The sequence below is a fragment of the Typopeltis vanoorti genome, chromosome 6 (assembly GCF_054136105.1).
Source record: "Typopeltis vanoorti isolate ZY-2024b chromosome 6, IOZ_Tvanoo_1.0, whole genome shotgun sequence".
Taxonomy (NCBI): Eukaryota; Metazoa; Arthropoda; class Arachnida; order Uropygi; family Thelyphonidae; genus Typopeltis; species Typopeltis vanoorti.
In genome coordinates, this window is record NC_143554.1 from 14,935,332 (window position 1) to 14,947,742 (window position 12,411).

Here is a 12,411-nt window from a genome sequence, read left to right on the forward strand (position 1 = left end):
AGGTTGTCTGTATCTGGTTCTCAAATCTAGTAATACAGAATACTTTCTTCATAAATTTGTATTGTAGGGCGAAAGTGCTTGTTTCGAAACCATAGTGCTGTGATTTTTTAAAAGTAATAGGCCTACAGAGTTAAATTTTAATATGAATAAGAGGCAGGGACTTTGTTTAATTTTGGTGTTAAGAAATCTCTTATTGAAGGTGTTTGTGATGCAACAGATTCATCCACCTCCAGCCTACAAAGCAATCTCCAGGATGTACAAAAGGAGGGGAAAACTACCAGCACACAGGAGAAAAAGTCTGCATTCACTCGTAAGTACTTATAACAATAGCCAGGCATTACTTCGGGAGCAAATTACCGCTACACGCGGTTCCCTAGCCAACATAAACAGAGCTATATCAACGCTAGAAAATGAGCTTTCACTTACGCTGAATCACGAGCTTTGGTCGATCCTACATGACGTCTCGTGTACGGCAGCTGAAAAAGAATTTGAACGAGTACGAAGCCGACATATCAACAAGTTTGATTAATTAACAAAGAACTTGGCGTCCAAACCTAAATTACAAACCAACACTGTTGTAAACCTATTGTCAGCTACCTTAAAGCCAGAAGCACTCCACGCTCTGTCACGTGGTCACAACTTCGCCATTGCTCCTAGGAAATTACCGGCCGAGGAATTAATGATTCAAATTGAACGCGGGATTCGCCAACGATATTAGATTGGATGTAGCCTGTGTTCTCAATAAAGCAAAACCTCCAAAATCCAACATATCCATTAGTGAATACAAGGCACTACAAGAATTGAAGAGAAACAAAAAAATAGTGATCACCAAAGCGGATAAGGGGAACGCCACTGTGGTACTCAATCTTAAAGACTACACAGGTAAGCTCAAGGCTTTATTATTAGATCGTTCCACTTACCTCCCCATTGATTACAATCCCACCAACTCACAAATTAGAAAACTCCATAGGCTCCTTAAGAAGGTCACTTCTTGGCCTGTGGAGATTACCAACAGACTAAAACCCTATAACTCTAGACCCCCCCCCCCTGCATATATGGGCTCCCAAAAATACACAAAGAAAATGTGCCATTACGTCCCATAGTGGATGGCATTGATTCCCCCACTTACAAACTAGCCAAGCATTTAGCCAAAGTGCTCTCACACTATACTGGCAATACACCATCACACATAAAAAACTCAGCCCACTTCAAAGCCAGTATAGAAAACCTTACACTCCAACATAATGACATAATGGTCAGTTTTGATGTCTCCTCCCTATTCACGAATGTCCCCCTCAAAGAAACCTTAGAGCTAATCCAAGCTAAATTTCCTCCCGATATCTCAGCTCTATTTCAGTTTACAATGAACTCAGGCTATTTCGTTTGGCAGGAAAAATTCTACAAACAAATAGAGGGGACAGCCATGGGTTCACCACTTTCCCCACCCTTGGCCAACTTCTTCATGGAGATGTTTGAAGAGAAAGCCTTAAACTCAGCCTCACAAAAACCTACCATATGGCTTTGCTACATTGATGATGTTTTCGCTATTTGGCCACATGGCCCGGATTCACTCCTCTCCTTCCTAACACACTTGAACAACCAACACCCTGGAAAAAGAGGAAAACAATAGCCTCCCCTTCCTAGACACTAGTCACCCGCCAACCTGATGGAACCTTGGTTTTCTCAGTTTATAGAAAACCCACCCATACAGGCAGATACATTCACCAACAATTCCCCCCCCCCCCCCTCACAACAATATGGAGTTATTAAAACATTATTCAACAGGGCAAAAATAATCTGTTCTAATGATCAAGCCCTAACCACTGAACTAAATCACATCCATGACACTTTCTCAGCCAACGGCTACCCCCTCCAAAAAATACTTAACCCAGTTATCCACAACCCACCACCCCCTCCCCTTCACAAAAAAGATTACTCTAAATCCATCACTATTCCCTACATCAGAGACACCTCGGAAAAAATCAATAAAATCTTAAAAAAAAAAAAATGACCTGACCACATGTTACAAACCACATAGAAAACTGGCATCCCTTATCCACTCCACCAAAGACCAACCACTTCCCCTAGACTTACCTGGTGTATACCAGGTCCCTTGCAGCTGTAAACTGTCCTACTTTGGCCAAACAGGCAGGACAGCAAATATCAGAATCTCAGAACACAAGGATTACATCCGATTTCACCAGTACAGCCACTCTGGGCTTGCAGACCACGCTCTGGATACTCGCCACAGAATAAGATGGAAGAAAGCCACAGTAATACACCGCAGCAAGTTCAAGTATGAAAGACTATTCATGGAATCAGCCTCGGCCCTTAGGAACATGCCAAACCCCAACAAATTTGGATATATGAAACTGCCCCAAATTTGGGAAACTTTTATCAGAAGAACTTGAGCCCAAAGGCCAAGAACTACCAATATAGCCCGCCAGGGGGCACCATCAGGACTTTAGGAAAATGCTAGCTTCCTAGCTTCAGTCTCATTTGCTGTTATTAGTACTTGTGTGCATGTGTCTTTATAGTAAGTTCCCAAGAAGATGGCAACGTGACGTTCACCGAAATATCAGAAAGTATATATTAAAGTTTATTTAATCTATATTTTTAGTATACGCTGTCAATTCCTTAAACATTAGTTATCATTATAACAATATTATAAATTTTTGTTAATCAGAATGGAATATGTCAATGAAAACCAGCACAAATTAATTTAATGATGCTGGCCTGAGGAAACTATAATATGCTACAAAATTTCATTAGTCCAGTGATTGATAACTGATTTAAATGTAATTTTATATTTGTCAACATGTCGCACCGTATACATAAGTGTACTAATACTCTTTATGATTATGCCATAATTAATTATTAATACATTACAAAATAACCGAGGTGTTTCATGAAAATTTCAGAATTTGTGAAGTGTTCCGTCATAGGAACACTTCACAAATGGAAGAAAGCCACAGTAATACACCGCAGCAAGTTCAAGTATGAAAGACTATTCATGGAATCAGCCTCGGCCCTTAGGAACATGCCAAACCCCAACAAATTTGGATATATGAAACTGCCCCAAATTTGGGAAACTTTTATCAGAAGAACTTGAGCCCAAAGGCCAAGAACTACCAATATAGCCCGCCAGGGGGCACCATCAGGACTTTAGGAAAATGCTAGCTTCCTAGCTTCAGTCTCATTTGCTGTTATTAGTACTTGTGTGCATGTGTCTTTATAGTAAGTTCCCAAGAAGATGGCAACGTGACGTTCACCGAAATATCAGAAAGTATATATTAAAGTTTATTTAATCTATATTTTTAGTATACGCTGTCAATTCCTTAAACATTAGTTATCATTATAACAATATTATAAATTTTTGGTAATCAGAATGGAATATGTCAATGAAAACCAGCACAAATTAATTTAATGATGCTGGCCTGAGGAAACTATAATATGCTACAAAATTTCATTAGTCCAGTGATTGATAACTGATTTAAATGTAATTTTATATTTGTCAACATGTCGCACCGTATACATAAGTGTACTAATACTCTTTATGATTATGCCATAATTAATTATTAATACATTACAAAATAACCGAGGTGTTTCATGAAAATTTCAGAATTTGTGAAGTGTTCCGTCATAGGAAAAATCTGGGAAATGCTGGGCTAGATGGAAATTTATTATGTCTGTACACGAATGCTAAGAGCAACAGAAACAAAGAGGTTGAGTTCATTGCTTTATTGAATATGATGCGGCCTAAGATTGTTGGCATTAGTGAAATCTGTCTATCAGAATCAGATACTGGGATTGTGGGTATATTACTTCTAGGAATGATAGAAGAGATAGGAGAGGAGGAGAAATACTACTAATGATAACAGATGACTTAAGTCCAGTTAAGGTAGAAACGCAAGAAAACAATGATTGCACCAATGTCCCATGTAGCAGTGATTTGGGCATCTGGTGTGAAGTGGAGCCTATAACAGAATGAAATATACGGTGGGGTGTTGGTACACCCCACCTGGCAGTTCAGTTGCGGGGCACAAAGAAATGCATCACCAATTTAGCCTTATGGGTACCAAACAAGTGATCATTATGGGTAACTTTAATTTTCCAAACATTGATTGATTAGAAGAGAAATCTCAGGATAAGAAAGAATAGGAATTTATTGAATTGTTGCAAGATACTGTGAAAGAATGAACTCAAGATCAAAAAGTGTTGGATTTGCTCATATCTTCAGAAGAGGTCTCTGTTAAGAATGTGGCTATTTTACAGTGATCATGCTCTGCTTTCTTGGGAAGTATCTAATTGAATTGATGCTGCAATTAGAACAGGTTACACGCTGAACTACAAAGCTGGAACTTATGATCAACTTAGGAGAATACTATCTTTGTTCTCATTGAATCAGTTACTGAATGGGAAAAATGTCAGCAATGCATAGGAATCTTTGAAAAAGTGCTGTAATGAGGCAGTATCTGAATGTATCCCTAGTGTGTTCGAAGAATAAATAGGTTGGGAGTGAAATGGGTGTGCAACCTTATTAAGTGAGAGATCCACAAGAAGAAGATGATGTAGAAAGAATATCATGAAAATAAGAGTGAGAGGAGTTATGAAATATATAAAGCTCAGGCCAGAAAAGTAACAAGTATTGTGCAGAAAACTAAATTGGAGTATGAAAAGAAATTGGCCCAGCAGTCTAAAGGCAATCCAAAATAATTTTATTATTATTCTGCAAACAAAAGAAAGAATGAATGTGAAAGAATAACTTTACTGAATGCAGATGGTACTCGAGTGTCAGAAGCAAATGGATTGTTCAGTTAATGAGTGCTCATTTTACTAAGATATATCAACTAGGTGTATGTAACATGGTGCACAGTGCTACTGCTACATCGGATAAAGAGTTAGAGGTTTATGAAAATGAGGTTGAAGAGCTGTTGCATAACCTGGGTAAGAATTTGTCTATAGGGACAGATGGAATATTAGTCCATCTACTAAAGGAATGTTCAGCTGAATTGGCTAGGCCTTTCACATGTTTGTATAACTTGATTCTCAGCTCACTCATGATACCATAGGAATGGAAGGAATGCATGATAGTTCCATTGTACAAGGGTGGTGCAAAAACTGATGTGTCTAACTACTGACCTATCAGTATCTTTGGTCTGGTAGTAAAGATTTTAGAGAAGTTGGTAAGAAATTGCATACAGAAATGGGTAGACAAGCAAGCTATGCTTTGCAAGGAGCAGCATGGGTTTACTAAGGGAAGGTCATTTGTAATTTTCTCATTTTATTAAAATGTTACGGCATCTTGGATAAAGGGAATGGATACACTCTGTTAATGTTTGATTTTTCTAAGGCATTTGATAGAATATCACATGAAAGACTGTTGCATAAACTGGAGATATGGGATTGGAATATAAACTCTTGACTTGGATCAGGGGATGGTTGACAGACAGATATCAAAAAGTGGTATACAGTGGGTGTGAACCTGTGAGATTTAAGATGACCAGTGGTGTACCTCAGGGTTCAGTCCTTGGGCCATTATTGTTCAATCTATACATTAATGACATTAAGCAGGGTCTAACAGATCTCCAGTTGTATGAAGATAGGTAGGGAAATTAGAGATGCTACTGATATTCAGCACTTACAAAATTATTTGAATAGGCTGGAAAATTGGGCAAACGAAAATGGCTTTCAGTTTAATGTTAGTAAGTATAAAGTTATGTGCTTTGGCGTGATTAGATTTAGCATATTGGCAGATAGGAATTAAGTTCCAAGGCCACATTAACAAAATTTGCAAATACAACTCAGAGGATAATTGTGATGTTCAAGCAAACCTTGACATGTAAGGGTAACAAAGTCATTTTGCCTATTTATAAGACTTTGATAAATAGCCTGGATTATTGTGTGTAGATTTGGTCTCCTGGATTCCAGTCTGATAAAGCAACTATGGAAAGGGTGCAAAGAAGAGTAACAGATGATATCCAGATTATGTCTGATTTTTTTATTTCTCTTGTTATGGGCATGCTGGATAAAGGTTGTTGCTTGCTTTCATGCTGTTTGTGATGCTGGACAAGGATGAGGACTTATAGACAGTATGGGATAGATTTTAATTTTTGAGCACAAGTTTTTAACACAATTGTAGAGGTAACATCTGGACCAAGAGACTTTACTATTCAGATATATTTGGGAATTTTTCTTATGTTTTCCTGGCGAAGTTCCTATGGATTATTTGGTGAGCTATTTTGTGATGTAGGGTGAGTTGATTTTCTTTGGATATCTATAGAAGAGTTGGAGGAGAAGGGGATTACCTTTAACAAATGCAAAAAACTTCCCCAGCCTATAGTGTGAAGCAAGAGTTTTTTAAAATTTTATTTTTGAAAGTCTGATTTTTTTGATAATGATATTAATGGCTGTTTTTTTACAGGCTGAATGCATTGGTGGGGTTATTGACCTAAGCCATTTAAGATATGCTGAATTTTTACCTTGAAGTGCTTTGTTACACTTCTTGGGGAACTGAAGCTTACTTAGTGTTTGGGGTTTTGTGTGAAGGCCCTCATTCCATCATGATTATTTCAGTTATCTGGATGGAGCAAGTGTTTAGATCAGAAGAGTGGAAATAGTAATCGGTCATGGAAAAGAAGCATAGAAATCACCCTGTTTGGTGCAAGGATATGAAGTTAAGATTGGTTGGGTGAAGGTTGATATGTAGAAAAGGAAAGATAGACAATGTTATGGCTGGACTTATCAAGAAATAAAAAATGCAATCTATTTGGAAGGAGTGCTGGTTTAGAAAAAGTCCATAGTTTGGGGAGGGGGGATGAAGAAGATTATTTGGTCGGTAGGTGAAAAATATGTATTAGATGATTCATCATCACGAGTCTTCTACATCCAGGAGGTTGACTACCATGATGTGACTCATCAAGAGATATGACCCTATCTCTTTCACATTGTTATAAGCATTCATGGCTGTATCCCTGTGTGTTCATGGGGCTGGTTTGCCTATTTTGAGGGACGAAAAACCTGAGTTTCTGAGTGAAAAAAATCTTCTGCCTTCTGTATAACATCAGCTAACTCACCTTTAGTCAAAAGAGATCAGATTAAGGTTCCTCGTGTCATGTCATGGATGGGAATTGAACCCAGGTCTTTCTGACCAAAGGGCTTCATCTATACCGAGCTACAGAGCTCGGTATAGATGAAGCCCTTTGAAGCTATATTTGAAGCTATATTGCTTCTTTTTAACTTGATCTCTAAAGTTAGAGAGGAAGCCAGTTTGAAATAGAAGTAAAATGTAAATGGATTCCTTCTTTTTCCCATTCTTTGCCTTTACCCAACATTCCTGACTAATGTTCTAAGTTCATCCATCTCATGTGGGATTGATCTTAAAAAAAAAAAAAAAATCAGCAATTAAAGTGTTTGTGATATATATATATATTTTTCTTTGTGAGATTTCTGATATATAGATTTTGTGTGTGTGTCTGAGAGAGAGAGAGAGAGAGATGTTAATTCAAATTTAGTACCATTCAGTGCCACTGATGTTTATTATGGTGGCATCTTTGTTGGGGATGTACTCACAAAGCAGGTGAATGCAGTGGGAATGAAAGATTTGTTGGCCTGATTTCTACAAGGAGAGCATCCTGACTAAATTTAGTTCACATGTAGCTTGACATTGTCTCATACATATAATATCCTGCTAGAGTTAGTGACAGCAAGTTTCACCATATGGTTTGGAAGCTTCCTGATGCATTACTAGATTACTTCCTGATGCATATAGGACTAAACTGTCAAGTTAAGTCCTATATGTTATTTGGTGCCTGGCCTTTAGAATCATTTTATGGTGTACTCTTGAATCAAAGAAATCTATCATTATTCTGATATTTTGCATATGCTCATGAAGGACGTCACTTATTCTGCATGCCTGTGTGAAGAGAATGGAGGCATTTACAACATGTTAACCTGTCTTCAGCTAATGTTGTTTTGCCTGTTTTTTGACTACAAATTGGGCCAGTTAAAATAAAGAGATTCTAGATGCCATACGTGATTAACTTCTATTTAGCCAGTATGGAATTATTAGAATTATTTTTCCAATAAATCCAATCCAGTTGAATCCAAAATTGTAAGAAGTGGACATCTTATATTCTGAATATGTTCTCTAAATCCCAAGCTTTATTACTTTCCATCCATACAGCCAGAGCACAATTGTTTGGACTTATTTTTTGTTGCTTTTTGTTACTTCAAATGGACTGATCAAAAACTGAAATCAGAATGGTTGAAGAAATTTTAGTTAAATGCCTACTTTCAAATTTAAAATAATTCTGATAAGTCAGAGTCCCGTTCTAATGTAATGTGTATGATAGGTGAACATAATGAATTGAATAGAAGTTTATTTATGAAACACACCAAGCAAGAGAAAAGATAAGTTTTTTATGTTGTATACTGTTATATTATTCATAGAATTAAGTTATTGTTAAGAAGAGAACATTATTAATCAGTTGTCTGTAATAATTTTTTAAGACAAATTCCTTATTTGAAACATAAATTGATTTACATATTTCACAAGTTATTTAATTTTCTTAAACCACTGTTAAACTTCACTTTATAATAACATGTAATTAAGTCTTGCTTTCATAATTCCTTTATATTTACTAGCTCTAAATTTATTCATAATTGAATCATAAAATAAATGGATCACCATTTTATCTGTGTTGTAGAATCAAGATGGTTTCCAAGTATGATGATTCTGAAAGTTCATCATTTCATTTCTTTAATGACTGTTAGTAAATTCAACTGCATACAATAACAAATAATTACTTATTAATACAAGAGAAACATATCTTTAAAATAGTTTCATGAACTTGATTAATTTTTTACAAATTTTACTGCTGTGTGATAAAGAACAAATTTCAAAGCTGAATTTTATTGGTATTTACTCTTCATTTTTAAATCATTATTTTGATTAATTAATTAATTTGTTTTTTTAAGGAATTCAATTCTAGCTTGGCCAAAGGTACTAATATCAGTTTCAGTTATCCAAAACCTTTCTACATTTTTCAAAAACATACAGAAGCAACTTCAGAAAGTCCCCTTTTTGAGCTTCTTTATGAAAGAAAACCCAATAATTCATCAGCTGATCATAGGTAATTATTAGTACAGCATTATAATTAAATGAGAAATTTTTACATTTGTTTTGATTTATTTAGTCTGGGTATATTGTAGCGAACACCACTAATGAATTAGTGGCGTTTGTCATCAAGCAGATGACTAGTCTAATTAGCACAACTGCCATATGAGCTTTGTTACTATAAAAATGTGAAAGGGGGTCATAATTCTTTTAAAGGTCAAAGAGTGTGATTTAAGAAGTATGAAATAAATAAAAAGATCAGCGAGACGTTAAAAAATTCGAGGCTTCAGTAATGAATGAATGAATATTGTCCAACTCATGTAATATTACATGAGAGTTGGAGAGACTGGAAAAGTGCTTAGCAAATAGCAGGAAAGGGAGGATCAGTAGACTGCAACAAACAGATGAAAATGAGTAGGATGATATATGTTAATTCCATGATGAAAGGTGTACTATATGGATGAGCAATGAAAGCATATGTCCCATGTGCAAAGATTCGTGATGTGAATGAAGCAGCATATGCTATAATCAAATCCCTGATGTTATACCATCAGGGGTTGTACAGGATATGATAGTATTACATAAAAAAATTACATAATTTCTACTTCCTATTGTAATTTTCCATCAGTTTAATCTGTTATCTGTCAGGACCTCAATATTATGAAATCTTTTCACTCTTCTCAGGCACTGTATCAATCCATCTAGATTTTGGTCTACCTCTGGGTCTTTTTCTTAACCACTTTCTTGTTTTCCTAACCTTTCCTTCTCCATTCTGGATAAGTAACCATACCACCTGAAATTAGTTCCACTAACAATCATGAATGCTAACAATGTTAGGTGCTTTCCTAATATCCTCATTTTTAATGTTATACTGCCATCGATATCATCTGTTTACTACCCTAATATTTCTCAGAATGCTCGTATCTATGATCTCCAGTCTTTGATGAAGAGTTTTATGTCTCACCCAGCTCAGAGGTTATTATTATTATTATCTGACCTCCAAATAATCAAAGAACTCATTGTGGGAGGTCCATACTCTCTCATGCCAAAAGATCATCGAACCATGCCTTGAACCCATTCACAGTTTCTGTTCACACCACCTTTTGACATTTTTACTGAAGAGTTGGAGGTTGTGTTTATTGGAAACAACATTATGAAGAAGGCTGTTCCAAAGGACAGAAGTACATGGAATAAATGAGAAAGAGAAGTAGGTTCGATGTGTATGCTTTTGTAGGGAAAAGAGATGTTGACCAACAGAGAATGCAGAAATAACGTTTACCAGTTCACTGGAACAGACCATGAAATTACCTGTAGGAGAGATGCAGAGCTAAAACAGTGCATTTGTGAGATAGTTTGAAGTGAGTCTGTGAGGGAATGGTCATCTATTAGCTAAATAGCTCTCCTCTGAACAGCTTTGAGGATTTTTAAGGACGTTTTAGGTGCATCACTCCATATGTGTGAACAGTATTCTAAGGTTGGGCAAATTTGGGATTTGTGTAGGTATAGTAGCTGGGAAAGGTGTAAAATAAAATCTTAAGTGAGCAAGAGTGCACTGATGGATATTATAAAGATCATTGTTTAAGGCATTGGCTGCAGATGATTTTGAAACTTGAGGTGTCTAAAAACTACACAGTTTGTCAAAAAAGTAGAATAATAATATCATTGGATGATCATCTTGAATATCATCTATGAATTGGATTAGTAGGGATTGAGAGTGATCATTTATGTAAAGGAAAAAGAGGGTAGGCTATAAAACAGAGTTCTGAGATCCTCTTGCATTGGTGGCAAAGCTCAAATACAGTGTGTGTGTCATCCATCATCATGCATAATTAACAACCAGAGAGAATGCTGGCTATCCATTTACAGCAGGTGGCAGGTAGATCCAAGGCTGGCAGCTTATTCATTTTTGCAGGATGCTAGAAAACAATATATCACTGCTCTCCATAATGATTAAAGGCCAAATGAAAGTACCAGGAATTTCAAATAATGAACTTTGATATTTATAAAAACAGTTACTCATGTTCATTGCTGTCAGGAGTTTTTCAATGCACTTTTGTTCTCTTTTGGTAAAGGAAGTTTTAAGTAAATCCCACTGATTTACTTAAACCCTCATCAATGCACAGGAAAATGATAATACTCATTATCATTTTCCTGTGCATTGAAAAAAATTAAAAGAAATTAAATCCTACCATAGAGATTGAACATGGACCTTTTCAAGCCGCTTTACGCGTTCAGTAAGCGGGGTGGTTATCTCAAATTAGGAGATGACATTTATCTCCCACCTAAAGGCATTTGGAAACTATCCATATCCACAACCTGTTGGCTGGAAATCTGATAGACTATCTACTAGGCCAACCAGGCTTGCATTATCCACAATAATCTAGTTATACACAGAGAAGAACCTAAGCATTAGTTCTGTTGAATTTGTCACAGAAAAGCATACTCTTTACCTATTCTTACCTGTGATAATACTCATCTTTAACAGTAACTTATATCTTTTCTTGAATAAACGTATTACATCTGCACTGTTTGGAAAGAAGTCAACTGATCTGACACTGCCAAGCATAAGGTGCATCGTGCCACATAATGAGACTTGTTTGTAGCCAGTATAAATTGGAGGAACATGATGAAGTTAGTGCAACTGTGTCAAGGTGAAATGATTGTGAGAAGGGAACTGACAGAGTTTGGAAGAGGCGTTGTGATAGTATGCCATGTTGCAGGCCTATCTCTTTGGCAAATTATTGAATAATTTAGCTATTCCAGGTGAACAATCAGTGATAGGATATTGAAACGGAAATGCAGGGTGTCGGCTGCAAGTGCTACCTGCAGTGGATGACCCACCACACTCACCGAGGGTTGTTCTAGCATTGACTGGAACATGAATCTGCATAAAAACATTCAGAACCAAGGCTCCCAATGTGCTTTTCCATGGTAGGACTGCAATGTGCAAGACCTATATTACTTGAACCATCATGCAGCAGCATCTTCAGTTGTGCAAAGCCCTTGTACGGTGGGACATGGAAGTTTGGAAAGCTGTGTTGGAGCAATGAATCATGTTACACCCTGTACCTAGCAGATGGACAGATGTGTGTGTGTGTGTGTGTGTGTGTGTGGCGGATACCCAGCAAATGTCTCTTTCCAGAGTGCAGAACCCCATCTATCAAATTTGGAGGAGGTGGTGTGTTGTATGGCCCTGTTATTCATGTTTACCCTGTTTATCAAGCATGTCAGTTAAAAGGAATAAAGAACTGCACTACCTGAAACAGAACCTCACACTCAATGGTTATTAGCTT

The 12,411-nt window shown here is 36.7% G+C and overlaps 1 protein-coding gene across 1 annotated transcript in view; it reads left to right on the top strand.

Moving 5' to 3' along the window:
• Vps13D (vacuolar protein sorting 13D) overlaps positions 1-12,411 on the top strand; it is a 1,260,195-nt gene that overhangs the window by 164,195 nt on the left and 1,083,589 nt on the right. The window contains exon 14 of the mRNA XM_090393926.1: positions 8,980-9,134. Within this exon, the coding sequence (XP_090250052.1) occupies positions 8,980-9,134 (155 nt within the window). The remainder of the gene's footprint in view (positions 1-8,979; positions 9,135-12,411) is intronic.